General features: G+C 34.9%; 1 protein-coding gene across 5 annotated transcripts in view; it reads right to left on the bottom strand.

Moving 5' to 3' along the window:
* Positions 1–355: 355 nt before the first annotated feature.
* LOC115441020 (axoneme-associated protein mst101(2)) overlaps positions 356–22,992 on the bottom strand; it is a 138,149-nt gene continuing 115,512 nt past the window's right edge. For 2 of the 5 annotated variants that reach the window (XM_030165584.2, XM_037440450.1), the window contains 18 exons: positions 19,491–19,559; positions 18,818–18,898; positions 14,811–14,960; positions 9,333–9,728; positions 8,731–9,249; positions 8,554–8,660; positions 8,329–8,461; positions 7,971–8,075; positions 7,429–7,595; positions 5,964–6,174; positions 5,017–5,226; positions 4,527–4,763; positions 3,809–3,994; positions 2,513–3,043; positions 1,868–2,068; positions 1,505–1,573; positions 1,350–1,430; positions 356–1,029 (listed from right to left, as the gene is read on the bottom strand). In XM_030165584.2, the coding sequence (XP_030021444.2) occupies positions 1,374–1,430; positions 1,505–1,573; positions 1,868–2,068; positions 2,513–3,043; positions 3,809–3,994; positions 4,527–4,763; positions 5,017–5,226; positions 5,964–6,174; positions 7,429–7,595; positions 7,971–8,075; positions 8,329–8,461; positions 8,554–8,660; positions 8,731–9,249; positions 9,333–9,728; positions 14,811–14,960; positions 18,818–18,898; positions 19,491–19,559 (3,429 nt within the window). In that variant the 3' untranslated portion in view covers positions 356–1,029; positions 1,350–1,373. The remainder of the gene's footprint in view (positions 1,030–1,349; positions 1,431–1,504; positions 1,574–1,867; positions 2,069–2,512; positions 3,044–3,808; positions 3,995–4,526; positions 4,764–5,016; positions 5,227–5,963; positions 6,175–7,428; positions 7,596–7,970; positions 8,076–8,328; positions 8,462–8,553; positions 8,661–8,730; positions 9,250–9,332; positions 9,729–14,810; positions 14,961–18,817; positions 18,899–19,490; positions 19,560–22,992) is intronic. The other 3 variants (XM_030165593.2, XM_037440451.1, XM_030165602.2) reach the window with 2 other exon arrangements.

Genomic DNA, 22,992 nt, shown 5'->3' with positions numbered 1-22,992 from the left:
ATCAATATTTTAAATAGTTTTGAAAATCATGCCATTGATGACAAATTTATACATACTTAATCGTGCGTCTAAATATTTTACTGATATTTCGCAATTTCCGTTACATGGTTAAAATTGTTTTTAGAAACTGCAATGGTGAAAATATAATAGTAATATGTAGTAATGAACGGCATGAAAGCAATTACACATCTAAGTACTTAAATACTGTATTTACTCCAAACACTACAAAATAACTAAGTACTTTAGGTAAGCATCACAAAGAAAACACTAAGTTGCAGTGTCTTCAATTATTGTTAATATATTTATAATATTTGAGTAAGACTCGATAAAAAAGGGATATGAAATAAAACAGAAATAAATTTAAATAGTCATTTTAATTCATCAATGAAATTTCTTTTCGTAAATAAAACATTTCTAATGAATACAAAATAAAGTAAATACGATCGCTAATTTCCTTGAATGACTCGTTTTGTTAATAACATTGATTCTTCGACGTGTTACAACTTTACACAAACTAAACTGGCTTGCAAGTAAACTATGCAACAACGAGACCACTATCCCCAAAAATTAAGAGAAAACATTTACATTTTAAACAAATTAAACTTCGGTGGAATACATACTATAATAAAATGTACATTTGTGACTATTTCAAACTAATTACATTAAATATGGTCAATCAAATGTTTATTCGACTAACCAACTACGAGATTTACTCTACGTGACAAACTTTTTATTCTCTACTTAATTTAACATTAAAATCGATTCAGTTTTGTTGCAAGCCAGCGTACATAAAACACGATTGGCACAGAAACGACAAGACAAAAAACCAATAAATGTCGAAAACCCATGCGGCATTAATATAATTCGAAAGGTACGATTGTTCGATATGTTTCGCTTACGTTATTATAATCTTATTATGAAATAAGAGTATTATTATTTTCATTATGTTACAATATTTATTTACATTTCGTTAGTTTCTAACGGCTTAACTAATGAAGGCACCAGAGTGAGGTCGGTGGAGGTATACACCTGGAAGAAAAAAATATATTAATTTGATACAATATAATCCATCGTTCCGGCGGAATCAAATAAAAAATGGTAACGTTACTAGAGATATATTATATTTGTCAACGACAGAATAGACCAGTTCAATCAAACCTCCGAAGTCAGAAAACTAATTTGAAGTGGCCGTTTGTCGTTGCATTTCAAATAGTGAGCGACATATTCGGAAGTGCTAACAGTTCCTTCCCCTGTCTTCTCCGCATTATTTGACTTTTAGGTTATAAATTCCAAAGATTCTCGGCAAGCCATTTTAGATCCAAAAAAATCTTTCCCTAACATATACTTACACATAATTCGCACGCACGCGGCGTTCAAACGTCCGTGCTCCAAACTATCGCATTTGTACCCAATGCACAAGATGGACAATTCTGAAATGAAGAACATAATATTTTTATATGTTTAAAGCGAGCAATATTAAGACAGCGAAGGAATAATTACTTACAACAATACTTTCGATCGCATTCGCTAACTGCTCTTCCATGATCTTTACGTCGCCATGGTCCAGAACTTCCTATAACAGAAAAATACATTAATCCGGTTCGAAGGACCAAATAATGTTTTAACATAAACGGGTGAGATTGAATGGCTTATGAAGGCTAGACATAACCTGTCTACACAAAATGTTTAACGTAGGTTCAGCAGTCGTAGCTGAGTGTAGTTATAGATAATTGGCTTAAATTCTAATAAACACAATCTTAAAAAGAACATCGAAAGATGCAATATCTCATTAGTTTACATAACATTTTGTGTACAGTCGACTTTATCTCGTAGTGCATACAGAAAGATCTGGTCGAAGTGCACCCACCTCCTGACAGATCTTGACGGCGTCCGCGAGGTCGGGCAGCGCGGCGCAGAGGCGCGCGGCGGCGCACGCGCAGCTCACGCTCGCCAGCCGCGCCGCGCCCTGCACCACGCCCGCATTACCGCACGCCAGTGGCGCGAAGGTCTCTCCGTCCCGCGCGTACGGGACCGTGTACGTCATTGATGACACTGCGCGCTGCCATTCCTACGGGTAGGAGATTTGCTAGTTTTGTTTGACAAATATCCTAGCTAGACCTGTACTTAATATTATAAATCTTTAAAGGTTTGACTCGATCATATATTTACCAAAAATATTGTAGGTAATACGGTTCAAATGATTTACGTAAAGTTACATACTGATTCTTATAGTACGAAATAAACAAGATTTTATGAGTGACAAAACATAAAACTCTATGTCTGCTATGATAATAGATTTATCTATCAAAATGAACGAGCAATACATTTATGTTATGGCTACCTGATGTATCGCCATGGGATGGAATACTAAGTTATCATAAGAGATATGGTTAAGATGAACCCCAACCATGAAAAGATTATTATCATTAGTACATTCAATGATATTAACTAATACTGTTAAAACGTATTTAGTCACAATTAAATTATTCCAACAAACCTCAACCATACTGACCTCGGTATCAGTCTTTGCATCGGCATCTCCTATAGACCTAACGAGCTCTTTCGATATAGCCATTAAGAGGTAATTTGTAATTTTCGCTTTGGTTTCGTTTGTGATGTCCCTACTGCTAGCCGGGGCGATCTCCTTGCACAGTCTTGTCAGATCTTCATCGACAGTATTGTGGATCCTTTCGAACAGGTCTTCTATTAACTGGCTGACTAGCTGACTCCTCATCGATGGGCAGGAACAACGGGAATCCGAAGTTATATAACTCATGCTGTGATGCATTCGTCCGTAGTCTGTCTTCTTTGGTACGGCGGTGTATATTGAGTAACCTTCGTCTACGTATTCTGTTCTCTCTGGTTTCAGATCTATACGCGACGCGTGGTACGACTGTCGCATCGTTTCGCTCCTCAGTTCTTCCAGCTCCTCAGTCTTGATAGACAATTCGTGACTCAACGTCTTTATTTTCTCATCGCATTTCCTCTTGCATTGATTCAAAGCTTTTTGCGTCAACGCAAGCTGCTTTTCCAGAGATTCAACCTGAGAACACATTTCTTCTTAAAACTGCTTCAAAATCACTTTTCCATGCATATGTACATCGATCCACTTATCGAACATGCACCGGTATTTATGAACGAGCGGACGTAAAAAACGTGTTTCGAGCGACATGCACCATGCACAAAACGCGTTAGCCATAAATAAGACCACATTGAAAGCATTATCAAGTACCAAACCAAAGCAACTACACAAAGAATACTCAGAACACAAACATTAAGACGTTGCTTGTTTAAAGTACCCATTTAAATTATAATAAAAAAAAACTTTTGAAAAGATATGAATGCATATGCCGTAGTAGTAAATAAAAATATTTAAACATGTAAGACGTTTAAGGACACAAATCTCAATGTTTGTTTCATTCAATGTAACAATTATCTAAATACTTATTTGGTGCATTCAGAGACAACGACTTTAGAGACAATGTAAATAGCATTTTTTTATTACTGTACCTACGCAGTGTAAAACGTCAACTGGTTATAAGTTTTAAAATAATCAATTGTAAGAAATTATGATTGTAGATAAGTGATGTCTCCGAGTGCAGCTGTAAAACTACCAAGCCCGCAATGAATTTAATGGCTCAATACAAAACTTTTCATAAACTGCCAAATTGGAAATCTTAACATGCGATATCAGATAAAGTAAATTGTTTTTGTACCAATCCATTATGATTTATAAGTCCCAACTCCCAAAAATCCAAATCATTATTATTTATACTATTGTCCCATTCTTTTAGGTTAATCCACCTACCTCCTCCTTTAATTCACTGTTGGTTACTTCTAGATCTTGATTACTCTTGCAAGCCCTGTTGAGTTCCTTTCGTATACACTCCAAATCACCCAAGAAACTCATCTCTGTCTTCTTTGACACTTCTTTTTGTGTCTTCAGATCATCATCCAGCTGTTTATTTAACTTCCTTAGTTGTTCTATCTCCTTCTGTAAAAAAAGATTACATACTTAAATGAATTTCATATTTTTTGTTTAATAATAATAATAATAAACTTTATTTGGCACAACATTAAACGACAACATAATATTATTCACATGCTGACATATGCATAATAATTGTTTGTGCTTATACAGAATTTTTTAAACTTTAATTAACAGGTTGCCCCAAACTAGGCGATGCCTGTATCTTGGAGACCAGAACAGTTTCACATCTTAGTTTAGTCTTAATATTATGAGTTTGTATTACAGTACTTAGTAATAGGGAAAATAAACAATTGTACATTACAAATTGGAATTTATTGGTACTTTTTTGATTTTAAAAATGTATGATTAGTTTTTAGACAATCATTTAATTAATCATTTAGACAGCATTCGTGATTCACATATTATTTAAGCAAAGAGAATATGTATATGTCCTACAGACTTCCGAATTCAATTTTGATAAACTTACGGGCAGAGACATCTATTGTACAATAGAATTTTGTAATATTGTGGGGCGATTCACGTTTCTAGAACTTACTTTGAATTTTGTTTCAACAGTTTTGAACGCAGCTTCTGACTTCTTCGCCTCTGCATCGGCTTTACCAAACATCGCAGTCAGATTAGTGTTCTGCGCCTTTAGAGCCTTCGCGTCTCTTTCAGCCTTTTCCAAGGCTATCCGCATTCCCGACTCTGACTCTTCCACTTCTCTGAGTTTCTTTTTCAATGGCTCGAAGCATTTCTTCCACTGGTCTCTTTCTGTCTCTAGTTTTTTTATCTGTAATAAGACGGTTGGTTGTAAATACATTAACTGATAATTAATGTTGTTTAAAATCAAGTATTACTTGAACTCTGTAGCGCGCTAGGTCACAAACGGTACCTAAAGCTCAAATATAAATTGTTTTTTTTAAAGTTACTATTGTCAAAACACAAATAGAATTGCTATAATTTCTGTTATTACTTCAGTTAATACAGATAAACATAATCTACATTCAGTTCCTAATATTTTTTTTCTGAGCAGTGTTACAAACCTTTCCCTTCAGCTGTGTCTCGGTGTTTTGCGACTCTTCGATTTTCTTCTTGTAGCCGCCTTCCATCTCCGCCCACATGTCATCTGCCTGAGTCAACATCTCCAAGTAAGCCGTCTCTCTTCTCTCGAGCTCGGCGACTCTTGTCTTCAGTTCTTGCTCGCTGATGAGTAATGCTCGGATCTTGGTGCCCATCGATGGATCCACTGGGAGCTGTGTGGCATATTGATATGAGAATATTAGCAAATAGAAACTGATCTTTGAGCTAAAAATTTACAATCTTATACTAGATTTGAAGCCCTGACTGATTGAAATATTACAATAGTTAATACAATAGTTTGTAATTACTTCTTACACATTATATCTCATATAACAAGTAACAATCTAAACACATTAGTTACATTATTTCTAATGTTTGTTGCATGTAAATAAAATTTGATAACGCAATACTGTATCGTTCGTGGTAACTGCTAATACCCCTTTAATCACACATAATGAACATTCCACACCGTAATCTTGTTTTCATCGAACCAATCGTCATGCTTATAGATTCTACAATGTTGATTTATAATAGCAGTAAATAAAAACGGACTTTCACGGTCTATATAATGTAAAACTATGTAATACTAAACGCCGATCGTAAAACCGATAACGAAAATTTTATGAATAGCAATATTCAACAGTATTTAAGTTTGAACAATATTCAAAATTATAAGAGAAAATTTTAATATTTTTTTTACAGTTAAAACCTTATCGATATAGCCAAAAAACAATCTTTCCTATCAAAAGATAATAAAATGTTGGCTACGTTGTTATTTACGTTATTCATTTTCTGTCACATAATACAGGAAATTATCGTAATATCTTTAAGCTACTTAATTTCAACTTTCTTCATAATCTGCCTTGATCATATTAGGAATTAAAATGTTACAGTAAACAAGATACATTACATTTTCATTGTCCTTCTGCCTCCTGATATTCTCTTCTAATTCAACGATCTTGTCTTCGATCATGTCCTTCCTAGCTTCAGCCCCGGAAGCGGCAGCTGCCATTTGCCTGTGAGCCGTTTCCAACTCTTCCTCCAGTTCTCTTACTCTCTTCTCTAAAGCTTTCGTCAGTTTTGACGTCTGATCTTCTATCTGCCTCTTCTCTCCAATTAGCCTGAAAATGATTATGTTGTTATGGAAAGGCTTTAGTTTATGGATAGCATGATAATGTACACAAAATACAAGAAATACTATATTAAAATACTAGCTTCCGCCCGCAGCTTCGCCCGCGTGGATTTCGGACTTCAAAAATGGAGCCGGTCGCGAACGTTCGAGAATGTTCGTTTTACGAAGCTACTGGCTAGGTGATTCGCTAGCCTCTAGGTGCCAAGCAAGCCGCCTGCCTGTGCGTTCGCGACCTTATATATATACAAAAATAATCCTTGTAGCATAATTCAGTATTCACGCGTGATGGCTTATTATCAGCGTATTTCATGTATAACTTTGGTGTTTCTATATCGATTTCTCTGATTCTTTTTTATGGAATATTTAATAATGTTAACTTTTTTAATTAGGGATGACTGAGAGTGTTATAAACGTAAGAGTAGACAAATATAATGAGAAAGCTTCGAACTGCTAAGCTATCGGGAGTTACACGTGTTATTGTGAGTCAACCATAAAAGATAGACATATGCTGTCGTGGGATATTATTTACATAATTTTAAGGAGAACATTTCCGTCATACATGATTTCTGTGTAGCTTTAACCATTAAGGTTGCACACGCGACGGAAGCTTAAAAAATGGAGTAACTTCTCCCGTTTTCCCAACATTTCCCTTCACTGCTCTGCTCCTATTAATTGTAGCGTGATGAAAAGTATACTATAACCAGCTCAGGAGTATCAAAAATAATTGTACCAAGTTTCGTTAAAATCCGTCGAGTAGTTTTTGTTTTTATAACGGTTATACAGACAGACAGACAGACAAAAATTTTACTAATTGCATTTTTGGCATCAGTATCGATCCCTAATCACCCCCTGACAGTTATTTTGGAAATATATTTCATGTACAGAATTGACCTCTCTACAGATTTATTATAAGTATAGATATAGATAGATATAGATATAGAAGATAAAGATTTTACTGTAAAGAATTCACAGTGCCATCGCAAATAAGATACTACAATGGTTTGATTAACATTAAGTACCTAATTATTTCGATCAGCAACAAAATTAAACACTGCAAACTAAACAATATCACACTTAGGCATTAGGCCGACATAATAACGTTGAATGATGAAACATAATCATCTCTCGCTAATCGAACTGTACCGGAACCACATTAGATTTACTATTAGGTGGAGCGGAGTCAATCCACAATGCCTATATAAAAAAGTCGTCATCTACCATATTTTCTAGTCTTCTGACTTACTTTGTAACTTTTTGCTGCAACTCCTTGACGTTGGGCGGCGGCTCTGCGTTGATGTCGGTCCACGCCACTAGCGCCGCGCATTCCTTCTTGTGCGACTCCTGCCTGATCTGGGCGATGGCTGCCTTCGTGCTCTGCCCGTATGGACCCATGCGGCTCATCAACGCACGCTGTGATAGGCATAATTCATTTTATTATTTTTCAAAATTACAATCTAATATTAATTTTTCAGGATTAATAATGGAACGCCAACAGGAATATTCAGACTCCAGTGAGATAAAAAGATGCAACTGAATATAAAACAAGTTTGAAAATAATATAGGTAACACAATATTTATGAATAAATACATTTTATATCAATATGACCATGTCTATTTATATAACCATAAGATGTTTTGATCTCTCAAACCGCATCATAAAACGCAAACCACGTAAGAAGATACTCGCAATATTAACACCTTTATGGAATGTGGAATATTACATAATCATAGTACAATTAACGTGGAAAAAAATATATATTCAGAAACAGAATAAAATCTAACTACCTGTCCGCCATAAGAGATGTTAGCTCCAATAGCTTGAACGACGTTCCAAGCTATCAATGCTGGTACTGCCTTCTCCAGCTTGTCCAACCTAGTCAGCAGTTCACTCTGAAAATAAAACTTTATTGAATAAAGACTATCTATGCAAAGCACATTTAAATTACTTCACGATTACCATTATTGGGGTCAACATCCTACTATACCTCATTTAGTTACAAATGGTTTAGATAATGTACTATATTAAACAATTTTATGAACATAAAATAAACAGCCTCGAGAAATGTTTTACGCAAAAATTCTGGACACAATCATTTTAAACTCTAAAATTATGACAAAATAAATACAATATATAATTCCTCACCTCTCTAGTCTTCAAAGCGCACTCCCTGTTAGTCAACTCGGTCATGAGCCGCTCGGCTTGAGCCCTCGAACATTCCCTTTGCTCCGTCATGTCTCTTAATTGTGCTGAACAGAGCTCATAGTCCATCTCAAGCCTGGAATACGAAAGAACAAAAAGTTAACGGAATTCATAGTCAGGATAGTTTACTTTTTAATGCATAATTATTTATTGCAAAAAATCACTTACTGTTGCCAATGTAAGCGAGTATCATTTTCTATCTCCTCTAATTCACAACATTCCTCTTCTAGCCTTTCATATTTATCTTGAAGTTCTGTTAACTGCGATTCAAGTTCCTATAACAGAATAAATTAGAATAGTCACTTATTCTATTATTAAAAATAAAATTAAACGAGCGATACGTACTTGTATTCGATTTTCTAACAAAAATTCTTTTTGCAACCTCTGTGCGAGCTTAGCCTCTTTGACGTCTTGCGCCGCCTCGTATATAGAGATTTTACCCTCCAAAAACTTAAGCCTCCTCTCGTAATACTGCTTGTGTTTCTTCCCCAACTTCACGCACCTGCACTCCAGGCCCTCTCCCTCTTCCTTCACACTTAACGTCCTATTCCTAACGCCTTGTCTCTCAAGTTTCTCTCTTATGCTATTCAGTCGTTGTATTTCAGTGTTTAGTTCACCAGTGCACTCAAAACTTTCGTTGACGTCGGTCTGCGTGCTCTTTGTCTCTGTTTCGACGCCCTCGAAGATGCCGCTCTCCTGCAAAACACTGTTCGGTTTCCTTTCTTCACTGCAAAGACTTTCCAACGATTCACATTTGTATCCTTTCTGCTGGTAAGGTGTGACGGTTGCTATTGCTTTCTGAGTTTTGTGCGATGGAATGTCTGTGTCTTTTGATCGTAGATCACATAGTCTTCTCGGTTTTGCCTGTAGAAAATTAATTTATGCTGATTAATCTGTTATTTAAGGATCCATTTTATTGACGTGTACTGTCAAATTGTTTTTTTTACCTGATAGCATTCATCTTCGCTGACAGAACTGCTCAACGCTTGTAGGTTGTATAGCAGCATTAGAACCTGCTCCAAGCAACTCCTGTCTTCCGCCGACGCCGCATTCAGGATCATCTGTTCGAGATGCTCCTTCACCGGGTTGCTCTTCAACGAATCACTGGTGGTTTCGGAGTTTCGGTCCAAGATGTCCGCGAGCACTTGCGCCTTAGCGAAGTCCTCCTTAAAGTCTTCGTGAGGTGTGCCTAAGTGCCGTCGCGGGTTGCAGGGGCTGCTTGGAACCTGTGGTGATTTGTAGCCGGAATCCATTCGTTTGAGTTCAGGCGATGCGGAATCCTTGATACGGGAGCCGGGGGACACGCAGCCCGAATCCGAGTCGGTTAGGTTGTCCCTAGCACCCTGCAATGACATTTTAACAAACATGAACATTATGAACACCTTGTTAACATATTAATCTAGTCCTAAGCTAACACAATGGTCACGCTATGAACTTGTACATAAGAGTAAACGTTTTGGGTCTGCTTACATCATGTTGTTCTCGTTTTTTAGATCGTGCCATCTGTGGGCAAGACAAATGGAGCTATCGCGGGAAACAACATCTAACTTAACGAGCACAGAGGCAGAGGCAGTTTTTAAATGCTCCGTGAATATAAATCCTTCATTATACTCACAAATGTATTAACATCGTTTATAATAAAAGTCAGCAATACAAAAGGCTTGATCATAAACAAAATACTTAAAATAATTTATTTCTTTTGTGATTTAATATCAACTCCTTTTAAACAAGCCGTTATTAAATTAATCGCCACCGTCAGGGGTATGATAAATGTCACATTATTGTCGTAATTTGAATATGCGTGGGGTTTTGTGGCCCAGTTGGTAACACGCAACATGTGAGACCATTGGTCTGAAGATAGTGAAGTAATGTAATTTAGCTTATAGAAAGACCGAAGCAGAAAAAGTTTCTTCTCTCCCTCTATGTAGCAAATTACGTTTATAAGTAGTAGTTATCACAAACAAAAGAATGAACCCAAATTCGCACCTTGAATGGAAATTAAAATCAGAAAAGTCGCACGAAATGAATGAATTGAACAAAAACTCTCCATTCACAATTCACACACATTCGATTCGGAACAACAATTGGTGCAGTACTTGCTCTTTCTTGAAATATTGTTTTAGATACAATAAGTCTGTAGACACAATCACCTTCAAATACCAACACAACTGTCATAATAACTGAGTTGAGATTTATGTCCAAGATCACAGAACATTATTAAGTTAACGACGTCAGAGCGCACTTCGACTTACAACTAAATGTATAAACTGTTTACTTGTACTTACATAATCACTGTTTGTTTCAAGGTCTTTGGTAATTGACTTACTCTTTTTAATTACGATTACTGGGTTATTAAAACTGAGGATTTATGTTTATTATTTACGAAATATCTGAAATAGGTGGTGTTTTTACGTCAATTCATTTTTGCTGTTACATTTCTCTCACTCACACTCGTACTATTTTTAAATCTCTCTATTCCACCTTTGTCTTTACACTCATATTAAACATTAAAAATTACAAAAAATGATCAAGCCAAAATCGATTTTAAAACCATAAAAATACAATACGAAATCCAAAAATTACCCAATCTAAAACTTGCAATTTCATATCACACGAGGCGCCAAATTGTAAAAATAACACAAAACACGGCAGCCTTTTTAAATCCAACGCATACACTGAGCTAATACATAATTCCAAGGCATTATCCATTCACAAGTTTAGCGTCGATACCGGAACTGTTCGAAACGTTTGCGCGGTACCTTATAGATGTTTGGTGGACATTGTGCCGCGTGACTAACACTACAGCTGTTATGGGTGCCGGACGTCGGTATGGCAAAGTTCTACAATACCGTTATTTATACCCGTTATTAAAAACAATACACTATTATTATATTCAGTAATCTTATAGTTGTTGATAGATATATTGGATTTGGATTTTCATTACTAGACTTCCAGATATAAATAGATTACACAAAATCGGCGAGAACGTAATAATTGAATATTTGTAAGGGTTGCTTATTTTAGGTCTAGAGTGCAAACCCTCTTGAATTCTCCGCAGCCTCCGGTAGAGACCACTTCCCTCTGCGGTCTGCATCTTAAGGGATTTACAATATACCGAGGAACACTTTCCGAAAAATTACACGCTAATGAATCATTATTCTAGAAAATTTAGGGTCTGTATAACATTGTCCTTCTTAACGTCAACGACGTTCATCGATATATGTATATCTTCGTAATATTGATGGTATTATAATTTTTGAAAAAACAGCAATTAATACATAAACTTGCCCACGTATTTCTATTATAATAATCTAATATGAACCATATATAACGCCTTAAAATAAATAACAAACAAGAATTTTTACAAATATATTCTGACCGAGTAACATAGTTTAAAACACCGTAAGTTAGATACCTTTGGGATTATTATATTAACATATTTTAGCCATTTTGAACAACATTATCTTCACAGAAATTTGTATTGTCAATAAATTGTCTTTTTGTGTTATATTTTCTATTAAATATGCTTATAATTTAGGTTAGTAGTTGTTTAAATTAGCGTTCAACATGAATGCTGCGGTACCTTCATCTACTACGTTGTATTCAATGACACATTTCCTCTTCTACGTCATTCTGATGACTATTTATCAAGTTTTCCTCAATGGCACAGCCATTCGTAATTGGCTTATGATTAAAAAAAAATGCAGTAAAATGGAAAAAATGGAGTATATCGTCAGACAATAATTCAAACAACTGTATTTTTGTTAGAAACACGTTTATCTATATTCAATAAAAAAATAGATACGATGAATTTCACGTGGCAGCATTAGCCTTATCTTTAACAGTTTTATCTACATAATAATTTAATTTCTCCTTACATTTCGCTATAAAATGAATAGAATAGAAACATACCATCGTAGGTAAAATGGTCCAACACACCTAAAATTGAGAATAAAAAACTGGTAATTACAAAAACGTACTGAGTTTGCGACAGCGTCGAGTAAACTGCATCATCGAAGCATCAGATGACATCAGTATTTGTTCAGTAGTTAGATATAAATACATCTACATAATAAGTAGATAGATTTTATCTTGCTCTTCATTATTCGCGATGATTTGTTTAAAACATTTTATTGTGCTTATTTATGAGGTTCTTCTATTGAGCATACATTACCATTTCATAAGTCTAGTGGTTGTATACTTATACTGTGAACCATAAGGTATTAAGTTTGATTTGCAGGCCAACAACAAAGAAAATTGTCTGAGTTCTTTAATTCAAAAAATCATCTCTACATATTAAAAACGTCTTACTTGTGTATTCGATCGTAAAATTATTAACACTCCGGCCAAAAGTCCCTCCACACCCTTACGTTTAATTTAAAGCATTCATACATCTATTTTGGTACTATTATATTCCTATTAAGTCTATTGTAATTACTAAGCTTTCTCGATTGCTTAAATCCGACCAACGTCCATCATTGCTAGCGTTTCATAATACCTCGATTGAGACCTATTACTGAGGTGACAAGCATATCCCACGTCACGATCTCCGGATTATACTGTGACCATTATGCCAACTCTGAATTTACTCTCAATATATCAATAAGAAATGTGAGGAAATCAACGCATCTGAAAGTGAAGGGGAAGCATTATGAGGACTGCGCATCTGATGATTCCCTGTAAGGATTTTGAAGGTGTGTAGTCTGACTTTTGTTTTATGTGCACGCAAAAGTGACCCTACTACACCTAATGGTAAGTGCAGTGGGGTAGAATAGAATGTCGACTGACGAGAGATGATTACCACTCGACAGTCGACATAATTATGCCGGCCTGTTGCGACCGGATATACACAGGCTGATCCCGGAACGCGACACACTTACGTAGACCATAATGGCGGGTTCTACTTGTGTACGGTGGTCGTTATCCAGGTGGATACAAAATATATCCTACCACCAGCAAACTGACTAACATCAGTGTAGTTGACACAAGACCTAACCCCTGTTATTAGTAGAAGATAATGTTCAAAAGTGGGACAAGTTATGCATAGAAATTAAGTGACCGTCGGAATTAAATCCAAGCGTATTATTGTAAATACATATTTTAATATAAACTATCTGACCCAAAAACGTGTTTCCGACCCTGTGGTATATTTTTCACCATTTTCACAATGTAGATATGTAGTTATATCCGAATCTCTCACCAAGAATCTGTTTTAATTACCCGATAGGTAACGGCTTGAATGTACCTCTTGCATTGCTTTAGTGCATGGGCAATGCTGTTTACCATCAGGCGGACAGTTTGCTCATTTGTCTACTAAGGCAGTTAAAAAAAACAACATTTTCTTCCTACCATAAGAAACACTAACATTGAAAGTTGTGCTATTTATTTCCTGATTGTACACAAACGTCCTACACGCAGTTTTATCATTACAACCTGTATGGCATCTCAATAGATTGGCAAACGTGACGTAACACTGTACTAGCGCGTATTTACATATTAATTAACTACTCGTTAAATAGTTATGGCAACAAAGAAATAAAAATACACATGTAAAATACCTATAAATAATAAACAATAAAATCTGGTATACATTTCCAATGCTAACTATTCTCTTGTGTCTACTTTTGATACGAGAATCATGTCTCGGAACCTCTGATCGAATCTACTGCTTCTGTTCGACGACTGAATCAAAGAATATTAACTATCATCATAAAGTCGAGTCATCAATGTTGAAGATAATTAATTAAAGTTATGAATTAAAACAATTAACCGAAACAAACTACAAAAGGAATAAAGGACATTTATCAGATTAAAAAGTTACGCAGTGTAACCTACTTGCGCAAGACTCCGTTCTGAAACCGTGCGGACTAAATCATATTTCTCACAGTTTCTATTTTTCAAATTCCTAAACGAATTGTCTAGTTATTAATTTGCATAATTATAACGTACTGTTTGTAAATAATATTTTTTATGACAACCGGTTTGAAACGCATTCATTTATACACCAGCCTATACATTCTTCGCATTTCTGATAGTAATAATAAATTCGTTCCAACACATTCACTACACTCACTTCCCATTGGAATTTAGCACAATATCACACACTTCTAAACTAACACGAGTAAATCACCAGCGACGCACCTTAAACTGTATGTCCTTCAAGCACCAACTGAATGAGTTAATTTGCTAAACATAGCAATATCCATCACAACATAATGGAACATGCGAACCCATAATCGAATTTTAGTTTAAATAAGTGTTTATACTCAAAGAACTTCATTTAACTTTAACGGACTTTAAACACAACATATGAATCTATTTCAAATTTATAACTTCACTTCCATTTAAACAATTCAATTCACAATTTCAATTTTAGAACTCTGAGAATTTCAAATGTCAGACACGAATAAATAAAACGTCAGTACCTTATCGGGGTGTGCGTCCTCCAACTCCAAGAGCCTGAACTCCATGAGCTCGAGCTGATCGCGCGCGTCTCGCAGCGCGTCCGCGAGTCGCGTGCACTCGCGCGCCGCCGCCGATGCGCGTTCTGCCGCCCCGCGGCACTGCCCGCATGACTGTCGGCGAGTGAGGTGACCATTAGTTTATTGTATGACGGGACTGTCTCGTATGAGTATAAAGTTAGTGAACAAACAGTTTCCTATTACACTTAAGTGCTAGGTTTGTGCCACATATGTGGGGTGACTATGTTTTACGATTCAAAATGTCAGAGGTAAAGGAATGTCAGCGGTTGTTAACTATACGTAATGGAGATTAACTAAACGAAACCTTAAAAGATTTATATTTACTTGTAATATGCTTAAGGGCGATTATATAATTGCAATGTATAAGTCACATGTAGAATCGACCGGCTATCTCATATTTTATGAGACATCTGATTTTAAATCTTAAATACTTTTCATAAAACACATGTACTGATAAGGTACAAAGCTATACCACTTTATGAGTTCAAATTCCTCAAGAAATGCATAAAATAGAGAACATTATTGAAATAATATGGTGGTTAGACAATAGACTTGTTTGAATAAGTTATACAATAAAACGCGCTTTAATAATCTTATGACATTTATAACTACGCTCTAGTGCGAGATATGTAAATGTCAATTGACCAGAGACAAGGCTACGTGTATGGCTACATTAATTTACGTTATTATCCTTATCCTAGAGTATTTATTTAAATTATCTAACTTGTTATGTGACAGGTATCGCAATAATGTAAAATATTAACAGTATTCCTTAGTAATGCAAATAGCGGCAGCAATGCATAAACTTAAACAAAATACACTTTGCTGGTACATTGTTAAATAAAAAAAAAACGGTACACAGTTTCCTAGTTGAAAACAATTTCTTTGCAAGAGGAAGCACTTGGTTGACAGCGAACGATTTGTGAAAATATTTCGTTTCAGTTTTAACATTTTAGTGGGAACGTGGCCGTTCGAGAATATTATAGTAATTATTCGCATGCCTTTGTTCTCAGCAATTTCATGTAAGTATGGTTAAATGGTGCTCATAAAAACAAATGACGCCCACATTTCAATTGCACAAACCCACTTATTACATAAATATGGTAGCGTTTACTTGTTTATGTGACCTTTGATTGAAATATTCTATCTCCATGAGAAATTATTTTAAATGATAAATCTTAGTGTTTAGAATAGGTTATGTCTAACAAGGTACCAATTAACATGTTATTCGTGTTCTTTCTAGGTCAGGTTATAGCTAGAGTTAGACTAATGATTAACTTGTGACGTGCACTAAATATTAATTTATTGTCGTTGGAAGTATTTCAATATCTCAATATATATAGAGAATCTACGAGTATTTGATTGAGCAATTGAAAATTAAATTATCGAGAACATATAAGAGATTTTAGAGTTCAAATAAATAGCAAATCAATTCTGGTGAAATTACGGCGCAAATTGTCACAAAGAGTTTAATAAAATTAGAGACCTCAAAAACTATTGGACTATGTCAATATTAACTTGCAATAAATATGTGATAGCAAATTGCGGCCGAACAAATATCTACGATTTTAAAATCATAGTAAATCTCATCTCACCTGGCTTTGAGACTCTAAGTTGTTTACTATACTCATTACACGCTAAACAGTTTCACAACCCTACCTTTCGAAACTCAGTCCTTGTCTCTACATCGCCGTTTTTTTCTCGTGTGGCCACCCTACACATCGAGACAATGCAATTGACGCAACATCTAAGCACCAAAGTTTACTGGGTGACAAAATGCTTGCAATACTGTATGACATTTGTATACGATGTCTTGAGCGACAAGGTCGAATTCTTTATAGGAATTATTATGCCTAGAATCTATCGTATTTGAATAAAGCCGTTATAAATATAAATCAGTGATTTTATTGCTTTAATGCTTGTGACCGCGATCAGCTTCATTGGTAGATTAAAATTGAATAATTTTATACGGTTTGATACGGTTTTTAAGCAGATTTGTCATATTTGTCATTTGGAAGACCTTATAGAGGACAAAGCGTCTGTTTTACAAAGGCATTAAAGGTATATGCACACTTGTAGACATATCTGTGGCGGCTTTAGGTTTTAAACTTAACATATGAAGATCCAAGGAAAGAGAAAAAATGGCATATACAAGTAGAGGCAAGGAGAACTATTTTTATAACCGACTAAAAAAAAAAGGAGGAGGTTATCAATTCGACGTGATTTTTTTTAGTATTTTTGTTATAATATGAAGGACATGTCTATAAAGTGTCCAATGCTAACCAGCAATACAACTCAATAACCAACAATTACAACTCAAAAACACAACACAATAGCGCTAACGTAGCAAAACCATATGACACTTAGGATTTGTAAACAAAGTGAAGTGTGCTGAGTTAAAAAAACAAAATTAACTTGTAACTAATACAGGGACTGATGGAACTCCAGTATATGAAACCTGAACTACAACAGTACAAGCCTTATTAATTATATTTAATATTCTACTCTAAAAACTTTTAGTGCTATTTTTTAAATTTACCCAAGGACAATAACCAAGCCAGTCGAAGTACCTTTCCTCAAGTGTTCTCTGACACAAGAAGTAAAAACAAACAGCCACATATTCGAATTTATAATATTACTTATGTGTTTAGGCATAAGGCAGTATAGATATAAGTTCTAGGTTATTAATTGACATATCGATTTAAATTTTAAATCTCCACACCATATACATAACATCAGCCACTTAGATATCTTACCTAAGTCTTTTTCAGTACTGTTTTGAGAGCGGGGCGATAAGTGCGCGTTAACCATTAATTAAACCGCCTTCCTGTCGCCATATAGTACGTACTCAATTTGGAAAGTATCCATTCCATATGAGTGTAGAACAAAAGCTACGTCCATCTTTGCCAACTTTATATCGAGTTCTGAATGAAGGTCCGTCAAGCAATATTAAACAAAGAATGATGTTGAAATACTTTTGGTTAATAAATAAGTAGTTGAATGTTTATTTTAGAACAAAATTTAAAAATATTTCAATACAAAGATGGGATCATTTTTATAACTCTACATAGAGATTGCTTTTTAAGTTTTTAACTTCTTATAAAATTTATATTAGGTATGTATTTTGATATTCAAAAAATATTACGTACATTAATTAATGGGAATTTTATATAAATTATAATTATAATTTATTAACTACTATTATCAATTGATTACATTTATGCGAATTCAACGTGCATGATCGAAAATGTACTACTGTATTCGTTCAAACACAAATGCCGCATTCCCTTTGTCACAGACAGCTCATTATGTTACAATGTTGAATGACATACGATTTACTTTAGAACACAAAAAACTATTTCATTCTAAAAACACTAAAATTAGACACTGTAGTTAATGAAACGAAACGTTGTAGCAACAGTTTCCTTACATGATATCTAATCGCAGGCATCGATTACCGAAGGCCTGTTCTAATGATTGATGAATTGTAGTTTTTTGGATTCCTCTATAGAATTTCCCGTTTAATATTTTTTTTAAGCGAGTAGCAGTGATGCGTTCAATTGTGCAATATTGTGTTATACCAAGGAAAAGATTTTATATATATTGTCTACTAATTACCGAGAAATTACACAAACTAATAGCCCTAATATTTCATATAAAAAAAATCACATTTAAATAAAAACGTCAGAATTTGGGTCGGCCTCATACCAAGGATTATTTCTTTTTTTTAAGTAAAAGTTACGTAGCTTTCAAAATGTAGGCGTGAACCTAATTTTTATACCGTTTTAGTGCAATATGTTATTTAGAAATGCATAGCGCCTACAAAAATACGTTAGCAATAATTATGACAGGCGTAATATCTATAAAAAAAACAATGGATTAAATCACTACGTGGTTCCACAACTCCAATAAGGGAGGTATTCAAGAGGCGATTGTAGTGTAATACTGACCCACATGTCGTTGAGCGGTTGTGGCGACAACGAGGCTGGTGCGGATGACACCGCTGAGTCCTCGTCCGACGGAGCTTCCTGCTGACAATTACGTAGATTTATAATCATATTTCTTACGTAAGTAAGTAAGTATAATTAAATATTTCATGATTCCTGAGAGGGTTGTGCACTGCTATGGAAATTTAAAATTCATTTATTACCTATTTTCCGAGCATATAAATTAATTGCTCTAACAAGAAATAAAAAAAAACAATTGATTGAAACGTTAACTGATTTTGAAAAGAGCAACACTACTTGCTTGACTGTTTTTCTTTGGTAAGAACTGTTTCCGAACTGGTGGTAGGGTTAATATTGACGGAATCTAAATAATGTATAACATTTTAAGGTTCAAATATTATCTTCAGTCTATAGGTACATGTGAAAATTTGTGAATATTTGTAAGCTCATGTTCTGGATCATATTATAGACTATTTTGTACTACATCTTATATACTAACATATTTTTTGTGTGTGTTTTTTTATAATAGCTTGGCAAAGTGGCTGCACTGCACCTGATGTTAAGCGAAGTAAAGCTTATAGAAAGTGCCGACCGACCGAAGATACAAGCATCTCTGAACGGTCGGCAGTAATGCCGGCCTGCATAAATATTATCCTCTACGTAATTTACTACTTACCCTGTAAAACGTTTCCTTCCTATGTTGTATGTCTGTTTTCAGATCTTCCCGGTTGCTCTTTTCTTTTCCCTGGAACAAATAAATGTTACCTTTAGAAATTGTGTTGAAACCTTTTTTAGATGCTCACAAAATTACCCTGCCGCTGAGCTGCAGTGCTTTCGCGCGTAAAGCAAAAAAAGTATGAAACCTTTGAAGGGTAATATTGTATCTAGAATAGCCATGAGACTTCAGACGTAATATTTCGATGAGACAAAAACAGTATAATTTATACGTATGTGCTAAACGGAATTTTATAATTAAAAGTGGAACAATTTAAAGCATTTAAAAATGAAGAGTGTTTTCTTGTTCTAGACTTATCCAAGTTTTTAAAGTTTCATGGAAGGTAATATATTATGCGAAACTAACACCATGAATCTTAGGAAATACCGCCTACCCTTAATACATAACCAATGACCCACAAGAGACAAATACAATCACGCCCTTTATTTCAAAAAAGGTAGGAGAATGAGATCCGAATGCATCTACTTGGCGTCATGTGCATTCCCATGATGAAGCGAAACTATCAACATATCATATCAACTATCACTTTATCAACATATCGGGCACAAATTCTAGGTTGATGTTGATCCATCATATACACAATAATATGGTCTATAATCTGTGCATAATAAACCAAGTAAATACAGGCAACGCAATTATAGCTCGGGGCCGACATCTGCCCGTCAAGTCGTGACCAGCTCGGATGAAAACAAAAGTAGCTCTGTGGGAGCTAATATTTATAATTTCACTAGTGAAGGTTAGCTACTGAACTAAATGACCGGTTACGAGCCTAGCTTGTGAATATATCTAGTTCATGCGACCGTAGTTGTTTATTGTAGAATATTAATTAATGATGACTGCCTCGGTGGCGTAGTTGTATTGCATGTTCGGTACAATAGCGCTCTGAGGTCCTGGGTTCGAATCCCGGGTCGAGCAAAGTGATATTTGGGTTTTTCTGCTCGGCCCGGAGTCTGGAATTTGTGCCCGATATGGCGATAGGCTCGCCCCCTATCACATCATGGGACGGAACATACTTGGCGAAAAGTGCCCTAGTTGCGCCTCTGCATACCCCTTCGGGGATAAAATGCGTGATGTTATGTATGTATGTATGTTAATTAATGATTTAATGTGTCGCGATCAGTCTGACTCATGTCGTTTAAATAAAAGGCGTTCATAGTAAAGGTTAAACTGCCTCCATGTATTGTAAACAGTTGAAGCTACGATGTGTTGGGGCAAGTTGACAAAAAATAAGGAATTTTAAAAGCAGATCTTCATTTATGAAGTTGTAATGATTGTATCACATAAAAAATCTCATTTTTTGTTTTATTAGTACAGTAAAGAAAATTATTTACTTAGCTGTATTACATTTTCCATAGAATTACAATGTACAATACCTATTTTAATTGCAAAGAATTTACAAACGTATTTTTTAAGTTTACAACAAAGCGCCTGCAATATGTGTCAACCTGATACTCAACAAGAATGCTATTCAAAATTATCAGGCGCTAGATTGCAATTGACCCTCTGTTAGCGTAATATATGACTTTCACAAACGCATGCGCATTATGGCGCCTACGGCCTCGTTCTAACCGTCTATTTAAGCCCTTTATAAATAAATTACATGGTTTATTTATGGCGTGTACTAGTTTCATCCAGGTTTGATGCAAGCCTTCATGTTTAGTACGACCAATAAAATCAAAGGATTGTATCCATCTTTAAAGAAAAGCATCAGACGTATATATTGAATTTCTTTGATAATTCCACTAAACATAATATTTAATTATACCGTAGTTAAACTGATAAATTTTTGTATAGGTAACGCTGTCTTTACTTTGCAGCATGCCTCTAATACACAAATACCTTATAATATTTTAACATTAAAATAAAATAATCTATATCTTAAGACTTTATTAATGATTACATAGTGGAGTTTTGAGCTTGTAATAATATATTGTTAATGCTTATTAATAACTAGTTCTTAGCAGCAAGTACAATTAATTATTGATGATTATTAACATATTAAATATTAATAGGTACAACAGAACGCCGAGACGAATAAGCCGCCTAATTGTTTATGAATTAAAGTTCGCTAAAAATCTTGTTTTAAGCCTTTAGGCCAACAATGCATTAAAACTATTTATCTCAGTTGCATCAGTCGCGACTAACAAATTGCAGTTACCGGTTGCACTTGCGACTTTGATTGATATATCGACTGCTGGCAACCTAAATGCTGAAACTTTTGTGCCGTATGAATACTAAATGATGTTGCGAAATAATTTGTGTACGTCGCCAAAATGGAAGTGCATACGCTCTATTATAAAACGCCCGCTGTTTTATAAATCTTATCATTATGATTACTGGAAGGCAGTAACAAAAAGCGCAGCATTGAAAATGGTGGCAATCCTTAGAAGAAGGGCGGGACGGACCTTCACCTGAGAAGGGTTCCTGATTTTGCTTAAGGGATAAATTTAGTTTTAACTAAGTATATTTATTTTAGCATCAATTCCTATAAGTTATATCAGGAAATAAAAGATTTTTTTATTTAAATTCGAAGGCATCACGAGGAAAATATTCTACACCTCTATATTGGGAAAAGGGCGGGAAGAATAGGGTACCGGACTAATTTTTGTTCTTTACTATTATCAAATATTTACATAATATAAATTATAACACAAAAGGAATTATTAAAATCCGGTAAAAAATCAACAAGTTATAAGTATTTGAATTTCAGTGGAAGGGGTAATGAACAAGAGGCAGAAAAGAGACGAAGTACCCACATGTGACGTCATCGGGAATTACGACGCGTGCGAAAAAAAGAGATGAAGCGATATCCCCACATCGCGCCCACTTCTGCACATTACAATATTTTAAATATGAATTACTCGCTCATTTTTTTAACCAATTCTTATGCAGTTTTCGCAGGAGTGCTTCTTTTTCATATTATTAACCATTACATATAGAATATTGTACAAAATCAAGCATAGGCCGGTCCCCTATTATGCCATAGCAGTAACATAGTGAATGTTGAAGACTTGATATTACAGTTACCCGATTCATTACGTGTTTCATTGAAATAAAACGCAAAATATCAGTTACGAAACATCAGCCGTGGCTTCTTATTATCTACCGTGAAACGTAAAATCATATCAAAATGGCTACATTTTGTATTGATTACAGAGTAATATACTTTTTGACGCGGTAATTGAGCATATTTGGCTGTTAAATTCTGAATCGTGGTAAACTTAATTTGCGATAAATTTTTCGTATAATAATTTATTCGATGGAAGATATATTTAAATTCGCTTATTTTAATGTAGGTAATGTGTTTGTCGCTCTCGTTTACGCTTCGTGTACGTCGTAAAATTTTAAGTACCTTCTTGCTAATTTACAATATTTTTATTCAATTTCCATAAACACGTTAGTGCTTACTCGTGCGTGACTACCAAATTATAAAGTAGCTCTA

Source organism: Manduca sexta, chromosome 19, assembly GCF_014839805.1.
Source record: "Manduca sexta isolate Smith_Timp_Sample1 chromosome 19, JHU_Msex_v1.0, whole genome shotgun sequence".
NCBI classification, from domain to species: Eukaryota; Metazoa; Arthropoda; class Insecta; order Lepidoptera; family Sphingidae; genus Manduca; species Manduca sexta.
This window is presented reverse-complemented; position numbering and strand designations above follow the sequence as displayed.